The sequence below is a fragment of the Bubalus kerabau genome, chromosome 15, assembly GCF_029407905.1.
Source record: "Bubalus kerabau isolate K-KA32 ecotype Philippines breed swamp buffalo chromosome 15, PCC_UOA_SB_1v2, whole genome shotgun sequence".
Lineage (NCBI taxonomy): Eukaryota > Metazoa > Chordata > Mammalia > Artiodactyla > Bovidae > Bubalus > Bubalus kerabau.
In genome coordinates this window covers 27800871-27815045 of record NC_073638.1, presented here as the reverse complement: position 1 = coordinate 27815045, position 14175 = coordinate 27800871, and the positions used below count along the sequence as shown (strand labels likewise).

At 44.1% G+C, this 14175-nt stretch overlaps 1 protein-coding gene across 2 annotated transcripts in view; it reads right to left on the bottom strand.

Annotated features, from left to right (window-relative positions):
- Positions 1-10400: 10400 nt before the first annotated feature.
- PAFAH1B2 (platelet activating factor acetylhydrolase 1b catalytic subunit 2) overlaps positions 10401-14175 on the bottom strand; it is a 28399-nt gene continuing 24624 nt past the window's right edge. For both annotated transcript variants that reach the window (XM_055548191.1, XM_055548192.1), the window contains exon 6: positions 10401-13742. In XM_055548191.1, coding sequence (XP_055404166.1) covers positions 13464-13742 — 279 coding nt within the window. In that variant the 3' untranslated portion in view covers positions 10401-13463. The remainder of the gene's footprint in view (positions 13743-14175) is intronic.

Sequence of the window (14175 nt, the reverse complement as noted above, 5' to 3'; positions counted from 1 at the left end):
TTTCCCTCTAATTCCAGAATATAGACAAGTACCAAAAAGAAAGAGGGAAAGAAAGAAATGAGAAATGGAATATTTCCTGTCCTGTCAGTAAACAGGGATGCCAAAGTCATCAGCGATTCAGGACCTCCAAAAGCTAATTCCTGAGTCCTAAGGGCATTCAAGAAGAATACCTGAACGATTTGGCAGCCCTTAGGCTGTAGCCACTCTGCGGTGAGCACTGAGGAATTTCAGTCAATTCAGTTGCTCAGTTGGAGAAGGCAATGGCACCCCACTCCAGTACTCTTGCCTGGAAAATCCCATGGACGGAGGAGCCTGGTGGGCTGCAGTCCATGGGGTCGTGGGGTCGCTAAGAGTCGGACACAACTGAGCAACTTCCCTTTCACTTTTCACTTTCATGCATTGGAGAAGGAAATGGCAACCCACTCCAGTGTTCTTGCCTGGAGAATCCCAGGGACAGGGGAGCCTTGGTGGGCTGCCGTCTATGGGGTCGCACAGAGTCGGACACAACTGAAGCGACTTAGCAGCAGCAGCAGCAGTTGCTCAGTCGTGTCTGACTCTTTGCAACCCCATGGACTGTAGCATGCCAGGCTTCCCTGTCTATCACCAAGTCCCAGAGCTTGCTCAAACTCATGTTCATTGAGTCAGTGATGCCATCCAACCATCTCCTCCTCTGTCATCCCCTTCTCCTCCAGCCTTCAATCTTTCCCAGCATCAGGGTCTTTTCCAATGAGTCAATTTTTCTCTTCAGGTGGCCAAAGTGTTGGAGTTTCAGCTTCAGCATCAGTCCTTCCAATGAATATTCAGGACTGATTTCCTTTAGGATGGACTGGTTGGATCTCCTTGCAGTCCAAGGGACTCTCAAGAGTCTTCTCCAACACCACAGTTCAAAAGCATCCTGAGGAATTTAGGATGTGAAAAACGCAGAATACTGGCCCAGGATAGCTGAGATGCGTATGTAAGCAGTGAGCCCAGACTCTTGCATCTTCCCATACACAGAAAAACACTGAATTCCTTAACTCGGGATGTCTGGTTTTCTTTAATTAACAATAATCTATCCAATTAAAATAAATAAGTAAAAATAATCTTTTGATGTTCAGACTACCTACCCTTTGTTGCAAAGCTTCTATATAACCTGGCTCCTCCGCTCACCTCCTTGAAGCAGTTCTCTCAGGATTACTTGAGATACTGCCTCCATGGTTTAAGTCTTAAAAATTTCCTCCGAATAAAACATAACTCTCAACTTTTAGGTTGTGACTATTTTTTAAGTCAATAGAAAGGTGGACTTCCCTGGTGGTCCGGTGGTTAAGAATCTGCCTACCAATGCAGGGGTTACAGGTTCAATCCCTGGTCCGGGAAGATTACACATGCCACAGGGCAATTAGCCTGTGCACCATAATTACTGAGCCCCACACTCTAGAGCCTGGGAGCTGCAACTACCGCAGCCCATGTGCTCCCATCTCTGCAACGAGAAGCCACCACAATGAAAAGCCTGGGCACTGCAACTAAAGAGTAGCTCCCGGCTACTTGCTGTTCACAGCCCAGTGTGGGGAGTCAGTGTAGATTTCCATATTCCAACCAGGCTTCACCTTTTCTCTCATTGCAACCCCCCTGGCCCCCAAGTAAATCTGGGACTCTAAGAAATACTGTCGCCCTGAGCTTGAGCTCCCCGCTGAGCCTGATGTGACTTAACTGGTCACCCTGTGCCAGGAAATTTCCTGGGTGCTGTGAGGATCACAAGTTGAGGACCAGAGCATCTTTGCCACAGGCCGGTTGGTGCTGTAGCTATATTAAATAAGCCCAGGCTGTGCTTGGGGAAACAGTGACAGACTTTATTTTCTTGGGCTCCAAAAACACTATGGATGGTGACTGCAGCCATGAAATTAAAAGACGCTTGTTCCTTGGAAGAAAAGCTATGACCAATCTAGACAGCCTGTTAAAAAACAGAGACATTACTTTGCCGACAAAGGTCCGTCTAGTCAAAGCTGTGGTTTTTCCAGAGGTCATGTATGGATGTGAGAGTTGGGTGATAAAGAAAGCTGAGTGCCCACTAATTGATGCTTTTGAACTGTGGTGTTGGAGAAGAAAGACTCTTGAGAGTCCCTTGGACTGCAAAGAGATCAAACTAGTCCATCCTAAAGGAAATCAGTCCTGAATATTCATTGGAAGGACTGATGCTGAAGCTGAGACTCCCAATACTTGGGCCACCTGAAGTGAAGAACTGACTCATTGGAAAAGATCCTGATGCTGGGAAAGATTGAAAGCTGGAGGAGAAGGGGATGACAGAGGATGAGATGGCTGGATGGCATCACGGACTCAATGGACATGGGTTGAGCAATCTCTGGGAGTTGGTGATGTACAGGGAAGCCTGGCATGCTGCAATTCATGGGGTTGCAAACAGTCGAACAGGATTGAGCAACTGAACTGTGCTTGGGATGGGGAGAAATGTCCCAACTCTGCCTCAGGTTTGGGGGCAACATGTGCCCCTCGGCCTTCTAAAATGCACATGGAGACCCTACATACAGTTTTTTTTTTAATATTTATTTATTTGGCTCTGCCAAGTCTTAGTTGCGGCACGTGGGATCTTCGGTCTTCACTGCAGCATACAGGATCTTTTAGTTGCAGTACATGGGATCTAGTTCCCGGACCAGGGCTCAAACCCAGGCCTCCTGCATTATGGGCGCAGTCTTAGCCACTGGACCACCAGGGAAGTCCCTACATACAGTTCTTGAATCCCAGCTTCTAGAGGTGGAGGAGGACAGGAGGAGAAGGGGTCAACAGAGGATGAGATGGTTGGATGGCATCACTGACTCAATGGACATGAGTTTGAGCAAACTCCAGGAGATGGTGAAGGACAGGGAAACATGGAGTGCTGCAGTCCATGGGGTTGCAAAGAGTCTGACATGACTGACTGAACACCACCGCCAAGAGGTGCAACTCAGGAATGTGCATTTTAAGAAGCACTCCAGAAGTTTGCTCTGCACAATAAATTTTGAGAACTACTGCCCTGGGGGCCAAACAACCTTGGCCAATCAATATTCCTGTTTGTTCCCTTTCTCTGGGCAACGTCTTGGGAGAAATCTATTCAAATAAACCCAGAAGGGAGTCTTCCCTTTTTCAAGGTCTCCAGGGCTTGAGCGTTGAGACAGGGTTGGGGGTGGAGGCAGGGCGCAGCCCTGTATTTTCTTGCTGTTCTCAGGTCGCAGAACTTTCCTCCGCCCTTTTGCCCCACCCACGGCTGGTAGGAGGTTTGGAGGTGGGGGTGGGGGAGAGTCAGCACAAGCTTGTTATGAATAGGTCCTTTCTGACGTCTGGCAGCCCCGAGTGGAGAGAAGACTTTTTTTGTTGGCTGCATCAGTCAGCATAAAAGAAGGGCAGTTCAGTTCAGTTCAGTCACTGGGTCTCAAAGCCAGACTTCTGAGTGCAAAGAGACATCAAGTCCTGAGGGCAGACCCCCTGACCTTCTGTTTAGGTCCAGCCACTGCATTCTCTGCCATGTTTTATAAAAAGCCCAGCCCCAGCCCTGGTGATGAAGGGTGGGGGGGGCAGGGTGGGGTCACAAGGCTGGAAGACTTTCATTTCCCTGTGGGCTATCCTTTTCAGCCCAAATGTACAAAGGACCTGGGAAATGGGACTATTCACCAGACAGCTGACCAGGTCCCCAGCTTTCCATGAGTCCAGCTCCATTGTCTGTCACAGGATTTCCAAAGTTTGGAGCAAGAGGACAGGGAGGAAACTTCGGCTGGCTCAAGGGTATTGTTAAAATGACCTTAAGATTCACCAAGAGCAGGATGCTGTGGGAAGCCCAGTAAACGGATCAGCTGAATTCGATCAAATAATTGAGGAATCTAGGGGTAGGTGGTGGCCGTCCCTGTGGGTAGGTGGCAGACTCACATCAGACTTTAGAATAAAGTAATGGTATAATTTTAACCCAGAAGAAAAAGTTGCAAAACCAAGCCTCCTGAAGGAAACGAACTTGAATTTCCCTATTTCCATTATGACTGTAGAAAGGGTTCAGTTTATCTACTCAGAACTCTGATGGAATCATCCTGGATACAGGCAGTCCTGGAAACAAGGGTATATAGCTCTTCTTTCTATCAGGTTTCCCTAGTGGCTCAGACAGTAAAGAATCTGCCTGCAATGCAGGAGACCTGGGTTTGATCCCTGGGTTGGGAAGATCCCCCAGAGAAGGGAAAAGTGTACCCACTCCAGTATCCTTGCCTGGAGAATCCCACAGACAGAGGAGCCTGGCTGGCTACAGTCCATGGGGGTCACAAAGAGTCAGACACGGCTGAACAACTTTCACTATCATACAATTTCTGTTCTTTCCCAGGGCTGCCTTCCTGTCTGTTTATCTCTCCTTCAAGGACTATAAAAAGACTGTGCACATTAGATTAGGAATCAGTTAAAAATACAGTATTAACTCGGTCCTGGGGATAAGGTCTCAGACCCATCCCACAGCTTCATGGTGTTGTGGGAAAAGCAAGGACTTTGATGATATAAAGTTCTATGTTTAATTCCCTGCATTGTCCACCTTAGACAAATTACAGTTTCTGAGCCTTCAGGATCTACCTCTCATGTCAATCATGTGCTCCTAAACGCCGCACAGTGGAGCTGGGCTTGACTGCATTCATCATCCTAAACTATTGTCTAAAGAGTAGGAGGAGAGTCAAGGGAGAGCAGCTTTGATTGTGTGAGCAGGACTTTCTGCCAGAGACACATCAGCCTCTTTGCATTTCCTAAACCTGGGCTTTCTCCATTCTGATGGGGAAATGAGCACAATGAGTTCAGGCCCTGCATCTGGTTCCCTGTGACCATGTGATGGAACGAAACCTCAGGGCTTTCCAGGAAATGAGTCTGGTCATCAGGTTGCTGAAAACAAGCAGATGAATAATTGATCAACTCAAATCCGTGTCTCCAAAGATCACTGATAAAATTGAGCCGGCCGTCATCCTATTTCAAGAAAGCTTGGGTCTCTGGCTAAGAAATCAGAAAATGCAACTAAAGAACATTTCACTTCTGACTGTATCTAAAGATTGCATGCAGCTCCCAAATTGTTCCTCATAGAACGGATTCCCTCTCTTTACATTCTAGCTGGGACCCCATAGCTGCTTCCATTATTTCATTGGTCCCTGGAGCCTTCACAAAAGTTATTTTCTTATTCATGATACTTTTGTTCCTCTGAACCAATCCAGCTTTTTCTTCTAGTTTCATTTTTCTTATAAAAACCATCTTTATTGAGACATCCCTGGCGGTCCAGTGGCTAAGACTCCGTGCTTCTGCTGCAGGGAGCGCGAGTTCCATTGCTGGTAGGGGAACTAAGATCCCACGTATTGTGTGGCATAGTCAGAAGGAAAAAAAATGTATTCATTCCGTTTAGTTTTTTTTTTAATTTTTTCATTGAAGTGTGCTTATATTATACTAATATACAATATTATATGATACTGAAGCTGAAGCTCCAATACTTTGGCAAGCTGATGCAAAGAGGTGACTCATTGGAAAAGACCTTGACGCTGGAAAAGATTGAAGGCAAAAGGAAAAGGGGATGGAAGTGGATGAGATGGTTAGATAGCATCATGACAAAGGACATGAGTTTGACCAAACTCCAGGAGATGGTGGAGGACAGAGGAACCTGGCGTGCTGCAGTCCATGAGGTCGCAAAGAGTCAAACACGACTTAGAGACTGAACAACAATGAAAATACGATGTGTTACAGGTGTCCAATATAGTGATTCACAATTTTTAAGTTATTCTCCATTTATAGTTATTATAAAGTATTAGCTATATTTCCCATGTTGTACAATATATCCTTGTAACTTATTTTACACATAATAGTTTGTACCTCTAAATTCCCTACCCCTACATTGCCCCCCTTTCTTCTCCCCACTAATAACCATTAATTTGTTCTCTGTATCTCTAAGTCTGTTTTTACTTTTTGTTATATTCACTATTTTTTAGATTTCACATATAAGTGATATACAGTATTTGTCTTTCTCTGACTTAATTCACTTAGAATAATACTCTCCAAGTCCATCCATATTGCTGCAAATGGCAAAATTTCATTCCTTTTTTATGGTCGAGTGGTATTTCATTGTATATATAATACCACAGCTTCTTTATCTATTCATTTGTTGCTTCCATATCTTGGCAACTGTAAATGATGCTGCTATGAATATTGGAGTCCATATATCTTTTCACAATTCCATCTAGCTATAATCAAATAACTCCAGAAAATGTCTCAAGATTTATTGTAATAGGTACATACTGCCTCTTTGTTTTTGTTGTTCTTAAGTGAATTTATTTATCACTAGCTAGAATAATGTCTATTGTTTCTTACAAGCAGCAGCAAGATACTATTGAAAGAACAGGAAATGAAGTCAAAAGATTTGTATTCCAGTTTTAATTCTGGCTGTTACTGGTTTGATGATCATGAAGAAATCACTCAATCTCCTATTCATTCATTCAGTGCCTAATTTGTACTAGTCACCAAGCTAGGTGCTGTGAACACAAAGATACTTAAAATACATTTTCTGTTCATAAGGAATTCATATCTAGCAGTGTAGAAAAGTGGTAAATGCAATGATAAAAGATTTATAAAACATTATGAGGATTCAGAGATGAGACACGTAATACAGATGGGAGCTGGAAATAGAAGACATCAGATACATTACAGGAATCTCAGGGATTTTTAAAAGATGAATAGGAGGTAGCCGGGAGCTTTCCTAGTGGCTCAGCAGTAAAGAATCTGTCTGCCAATGCAGGAGATGCGGGTTTGATTCCTGGGTCAGGAAGATACCCTGGAGGAGGAATGGCAACCCCCTCTAGTATGCTTGCCTGGACAATCCCATGGGCAAAGGAGCCTTCCTGGTGGGCTACAGTCCATGGGGTTGTAAAGAGCCAGACATGATTTAGCAACTAAACCACCACAAGGAGCTAGCTTAGCAAAAGGGGCAGGAGCATATTGCACACAGAGGGTCTCAACTTTGGGCAAAGGCATGGACTTAAAGTTCAATGTTATTGACATCAAAGTTCAACATGGTGGGAGGACATGAACTGAAGAGGACCAGGTCATGAAGCACATTGGATGTTACATTTAACAACTGGGACTATCAGTGCTTATCAAAGAATATGCCGCAGTCCACTGACGTGTCATTTGCTTTTCACAGGGGTGCTGTCAAAGCTTTATCAGTGCATAAAATGTTTTTTTGATACATACATATTTTTGATGTGATTAGTTAAGCTAAAATAAGCCAGCAAATAAGCAAGAGGCAAAGCATAAAATGAGGTCCAAGAAAGACTATGTGTTTAGCAAACATTTAAGGTCTTTGTAGCTGGACTTCCCTGGTGGCACAGGGGGTAAGAATCCACCTGTCAATGCAGGGAATGCAGATTCAATCCCTGTTCTGGAAAGATCCCACAGCTGTGGAGCAACTAACCCCACGTACCACAATTGAGCCTGTGCTCTAGTGCCCGAGAGCCACAACTACTGATCCCCGAGCTGCAACTGTGAGAGCCTCTGCGCCTAGAGCCCGTGCTCTGCAACGACAGATGCTATCATGATGAGAAGACCGTGTACAGCAACAAAGAGTAGACCCCGCTCACCACAACCACAGAGAGTAATGAGGACCCAGCACGGCCAAAAACAAACAAACAAATACATGGTTCAGTGGTTAAAAAATCTGCCTGCCGATGCAGGGGACACGGATTCCGGAAGATCCCACATGCAGCTACACCATGGCTGGAGGCAAACAAGGATGGATTCCCTTGCTGGCTCCTGTCCCAAGCAGATGCTGGTGAGGGAGCTTGCCCTTCCCCCACACCACCCTCTCTCCCACTTCTGGACCACTGATGAGGTTCAGTGGGGTAGCTTTGATACAATCAACAAAGCCTCAGGCCTCCAGCGGCTCTCATTGCTGTGATTTAAGAGGAACCTGTATGCAACTCACAAGGTAGTGCCTCTGGGGGGTGGGTGGAGAGGAACGTGGTCTGACAAGACCAAGGAGAAAAAAGCACCTCAGCTTAGTATCTCCGTATTCATCCCTTTATAGGAGTAAATCATTTCAATATCGTAGCCTCACCGTGGTTAGGAGTGACAAAGTGAATGTTACAAAAAACATATTAGCTTTTAGTTGCTGAGAAACATCATATTGGCTTATCAGTTTGCTGTAATCATCGCTGGCATGCTTGGTGGTGTTAATCATTGGATAGGCCCTTTAGGGCTGAGTGACCCCTGTTCTGGTCACACAGCTCTTAAGAGGTAGTACCTGGGGAGGCGAGGGTGATAAAGAACTGCGTCCACGCCGTCCCTCAGCAGCCACCCTTAGGCCGAGGCCATTCACCCAGTCAGGTGAGGTGGTCCACAGCATACACCCGCACTACACCAGCTCAACAGTGGACTTCAAGGGAGGCGGCTGTGCTTCCTGGTCTCACATGAACTCTCATTCTGTATTTTCACCTGCAATTGTGGTCCCCACCCATATCCCTCAGCATGTGGAAGCTGGCAACTCCTACTGTATTACTTATTAAAACAATTTTTTGTGGGGGCCATGCCGGGCAGCTTGTGAGATCTTACCTCCCCAGCCAGGGATGAAACCTGTGCCCTCTCGAATGGAAGCACGATGTCTTTACCACTGGACCACCAGGAAACTCCTCATCATTCTGCCCTTTATTATTGGCTGTACTTCCCTTTTGTATCCTTTAGAATTTTTCATGAACTGTTTATTGGCTGTGCTGGGTCGAAGTTGCTGAGAGAGGGCTACTCCCCAGTTGTGCTTCTATTGTGGTGGCTTCTCTCGTGCAGCGTGGGCTCCAGGGCACCTGAGCTCTTGTAGCTGCGGCCCTCGGGTACTGGAGCACAGGCTCAGAAGTTGTGGCACACGGGCACAGCTGCCTCAACGCATGAGAGCTTTCCGACCCTGGGAAAGTTTCCCCTGCATTGACAGGCAGATTCTTAACCACTGGACCAGGGAAGGCCTCCTTTAGATTTTTCCAAAAATAGTTCTTTATTGGCCGCGCTGGGTCTTCGCTGCCGCGCCTGAGTTTTCTCTAGTTTGGGCAAGTGCAGCGTGAGGGCATCGTGTCATGCTGGTTTCTCTTGTTGCGGAGTACAGGCTCTAAGGTTAGTGGGCTTCAGCAGGCACATGGGCTCAGCTGGCTCTCGTGCTCTGCAACGTGGGCTCTGTAGTGGAGGGGCACAGGTTTAGCAGCTTTGAGGCATGTGGGATCTTCCTGGACCAGGGATCGAACCAGTGTCCCCTGCATTACAAGGCAGATTCTTAACCACTGGACCACCAGGGACACCTTTCTTTAGATTTTAGATCTTATTTCACTTAACTCCTCCAAGTAATATTTTCCTGCCAATCTCAACTTACTGACATGTTCATACAGTAGCCAGGTGGACCACCCTCACGTGGACCACTATAAATGCTTAGCTCCATAAACCCAATTTAAATCTACTGCTGGTTTTTAAGGTGGGAAACAAGATAGCCAGGGAATGCACTTAAAATAAATTTTAATAATTTTGTGGCCACATGGAGAATGGAATCAAAAAGGAGTATAATTGGTTGCAGAAAGACTGGATAAAGCTGTTGCCTTGCTGCAGCTGAGAAGACTGCCCCCCTCCCCAGGACTCTCAACTGAAAGGAAACTAGGAATCTGTCTGTCATGAACTGTGAATCAGGATCTAGAGCTAAAAAGATACCCCAGGTTGAATGAGTAATCCAAGGGCAAGGACTTTGAAGTCAGGCAAAGTGGGGTTCAAGGCCCAGCCAAACCACTTAGATGACTCATCTCTGACAGGACAGAAAACTCCCCAGGCCAAACAGTAAAGTGGGAATGCACCCACCTAAAGTGCTTCAGTGGTTAACATATGGGAAATATTATCTTGAATCTTTTCTCCCTAGATGGCACAGAAACTCAGAATAGTCCAATTAATTTGAAATACTTAAGTTTAAGCTGGGGGCAACAATAAAGAAATATGCCAAAGTGTAAAAAAGAAAAACTGGTGATTATTAGCGTGAGGAATGGAGAAACTGTGGAAGCTGGGGCAGTTAATGTGAATAAAATTCTAAAGACTGAAATTAGGAAAAAGCATCAAAAGGTCAATTTAATAATTTTTGGAGTTAATTGTTTTTAACTACCAGATAATACTAACAAATCTGAAACATTTTATTTGACAGTTATTTCCATTTATCTACTTAAGATTCCATCTGCTCTTCCCACCCCGCTGACCATTCTATACCCCCAAGAAGATCCGTGATGAGGGTCAGCCTGGAACATTCAGTTCCACAGAAAAGAAACAAGATGACTAAAGTATCTAATTAATTGTGATTAGGAAAAAAAAACCATCCCTTCTTCTTGCCACTGGAATTCAAGCTATGATAAAGGAGACAGAAAGACAGTGAGTTCGAGTGAAATGTTTACATTTATATTGAAATATGCACTAAAACAGAATGAGTTCTACTGGTCAATGAAACTTTGCCAAAGCAGAATCACAAAACTTCCGTTGGGGAGGTCCAGTCAGCTAGCAGCAGTGATCCCCAAGCAGGAACACCAAGGAGAAGCCTGGGTGACCCCACCCCCAAAAGCCTCCTTTGAAGAGACCCCAATTCACTTCTCCCACATGCACCCACACAGATTTAGGAGCAAAGCCATGCTCCTCATTTTCATATATCTTTAGTTTCTTTTTTGCTGCAATAAATATAAAATTGGCAATGCTCATACACCACAGCACAGACAGTATCTCAGGCTTTAGCATACAGCTGTAAACAGTGACTAGGTTAAACAAATAAAAAAGGAAAAGAAAGTTGAACATTACTTTTAAATGACGACAGACTTCCTAAGAGCAGGATATGAGCTACTCAAGATTTGTTTCAGTGGGTTAAGGTTACTGACACAAAATTCAGCTTTAGACCAGTGTCTGGACTTGAGGTGGTAGCCAGTACACTGCCTGTAGCAGTTTAGAAATGTGTGGGGAACAGAACACGCCCCAGCTCACCTCTGGCAGTACACCTCCAGCCTGCCACACTCAAGACAGGACCGCAGAAACCCTCACAGTGGCGTCACCAGCTGCCATCGAGTGTAGCAGGAATGGGCAGGCAAAGGAATGGGCATGTGCTGGGAGACCAACAGAAAAACACCTCGCTGGCTGCCTGCAAAACCGGCTCCTTAATCACAAGGACAGTTAGGATGTTTCACTTGGACAGTTCATTAAACTTCATATACATGTGTTTGTGTGGGTATATATATATTTTACATATATATATATATATATATGAACTCTAAAGATTAGGCATTAAGTTCTGTCACTGCAGCAAACTGGGGTGTCAAATGAAAAAAAACAGATGAACACTTTTTGCCTAAAGCAGTGCAAAGAAAGCTGCAAGAAATGCAAGTGGACTCAGTATCTGCACTGTTAACAACGGGGCTGACTTTTATTTCAAAGGCTAGTGGTTCAAATACTATTGCTCGAATAGCTCCGGTAAATATAAAATGTAGTAACATCCAAGGTTTATACACAGAAGCAAAGGAGCTGAAGGCCAGCTGACAAAGGGATATGTGACTCCTAGTCAAGAGAGCAGCTAAAAGCACATGCTGCCAGAGTGACCTAATGGGGTTTGGACCGTACCCCCATCTTGGACAACAGAAAAAGACCTGGAGAGGAAACAGTCTTTTCACACATAAAACTGTGGCTTAATTAAATTCTCCTCCCTAGAATTATACCTCAGCTAAGAAAAGAAATCTGTCCTGAAAAACTCAAGAGCCTGGGCTACTAAAAATAAAAAGGAAAATTTAATATACTAAACAAGTTTAGTAAACATCACATATATTTTCAGTTGTTAATGAAGACATGATACATTCAAAAGTTGTTTTTTTTAAAGACCAAAAAAAAAAAAAACCCCCCCCCCACAAAATACCTAGAAAAAGCCTTGACGAGAAAAAAAAAAAATCTGCCCAAGTTCTAACCCTTTCAATCAGATGTGGCTCTTAGCACAAACCACAAATCGCCCTCCAACACACAACAGCAATGCCATGTACCTTGCAAGCAGACTATGAAACATATGCCTTCGTTACTGAACTTGAACGTTAAGCTGAATCTCTGCAGAGCCCATCTGGATGGGTTACTTCAATATCCACCTGGTCCAGTTTAAAGTATTCGTTTGTAGATCCAGTTTGTATATATTCCATTGGTATATTAAATAATAAACCGCCTGCTCCTATTATTTTTTAAACGGCAGTTCTTGTAGCTCATCAAACCATTAAGATTACAAAAAGCCCTCTTGAAAGAAATTCACAGATGAAGATATATTAAGGAGAAGTCCTTAAGGTTACACAAACCTATTTTTTTTTTTTTTTTTTTTACTAAAATAGGGGGGATCAAGTAGAGTGTTTATTCTGAAGAGCAGTTTCACTGTTTCCCCATGAGAAGAGGCCAAATTTTTCTGGACTGATAATTTAAAAACTAAGCCAAGAAAAAAAGCCAGGTCTTATGGAGTTGGAAACAGAGTTCCAATTTTTTCCCCCTAAAAGACGAAAAACTGTTACCAGGTTTTAAGGGAGAAACAAAATATAACCAATCAGAACTCTGAATATGGACAGCACTACACAGACTCTATAGCACAGAACACCACACAGGAATGAGTTACACATCAGTAATATCATCATAAGAGTAACTGGCTGGGGACTTATACTTCCAGCAACAGAGCTCCTAGGTTAAAAATGTGTTAAAAGCTTGTAATGTCAACAAGGACCCCCCAGAAAAGAGAGGGGATGAGGGGGAATAGAGGAAAGGCTGCATGCATGGGTCTATTACAGACATGATATTCAGCAGCATAAAAATAATACCCTCAACAGAGTCCCCCAAATGGGGCCAAACCTATTTTTCACTGCTAAGCATGGCAAGGATTAAGAGTGGAACAAATTCACTAGTGACTATAGCATCTCCCATATATGAATGACAAGCACGTTCAATCTGATGCTGTATGTTGCTACAACATTGAGAATATGTATGAGTAAAGCAAAACAAAAAAGACTAAATAATGAACTTTAACAACTGGAAAAACATCTGTTTTAAAGCCAAGTAGGTGTGATTCTAATCATTATTATATATGACATAATCCATACAAAGAAAGGCCAAGCATCTTCATTTTGTTCAGTACTTAGGCTTGATGTTGTCCTAGGAAAAACAGTGATAATTCAATGACTGTGTCACACATATAACTAAAAAGTCCCCTTCTGGTTTCAAATGAATTTAAACAACCATCTTCCTTGGCTAATTTTTTTCCTTTGTAAAACAAACCTTCTATGTACAGGACCAGTTTAAATCCCTCCTCCCCTTCAAACACTAGATAGGAACATTCAGGAACATTCGACAATGCAAAGTGCCTTAAGAAAGAGAAGGATTCTGTAGTGCCAGTGATAGAACTGATCTGAGGAGGCTGGGATGCTAGTAACACTGATGGGAGCCAGTCAGGCAATGGTGGTTTGTTTTTCCTCAGGTGTTTCCTCCAACAACTGCATGATCAGTTCATGGAGGGGTTTGCAGATCTTTGCATAGCCACCTCCTGTGAGATGCAGAAAATCAAACATGTCGTGGCAGGAGATGGCACCGTCCGAGTGCACGAAGCCCCCGTCTGTGTCCAGGAGCTGAACGTTGGTGAGCTTCGGCAGGGAGACCTTGAGGAGCTGGTTCACCTTGGCATTCTTTTGCCTCAAGGGGTTGGGCTTCTCACCTCGAGGTAACAAACCCTGGGGAAGAGCAGAGAAGAATATGAGAAGACACACTGTTTTCCTCTACTTACTTGTGATTTCAAATATCCCTGGGACTCTCCATTTAGCATTTTTTATACCTTTGATTTCTGAAACACTGGACTAGGCCCATCTTAATGAAAAGTTCTCTGACTATTCCTGCTTGGTTTCTTCTCAGGTTCTTCTTCCTCCTCCTGTTCCTTAATTGCTGGTATTCCTCAGGGTCTTGTCCTTGGGCCAGTACTCTTCCCATTCTACACACTTTAGCCCAGATCACTTCCACAGCTTCAGAACTCCTACGAACGTCCAGGTATAGAACCAAACTTGAATGTCTCTCAGGCACTCCTAACTCAACATGTCCAAAAACCATTTATCATCTCCCCAAGACTATGTTCCTTCCACATTCTCTATGGCAACTGTCCTTTCAACATGC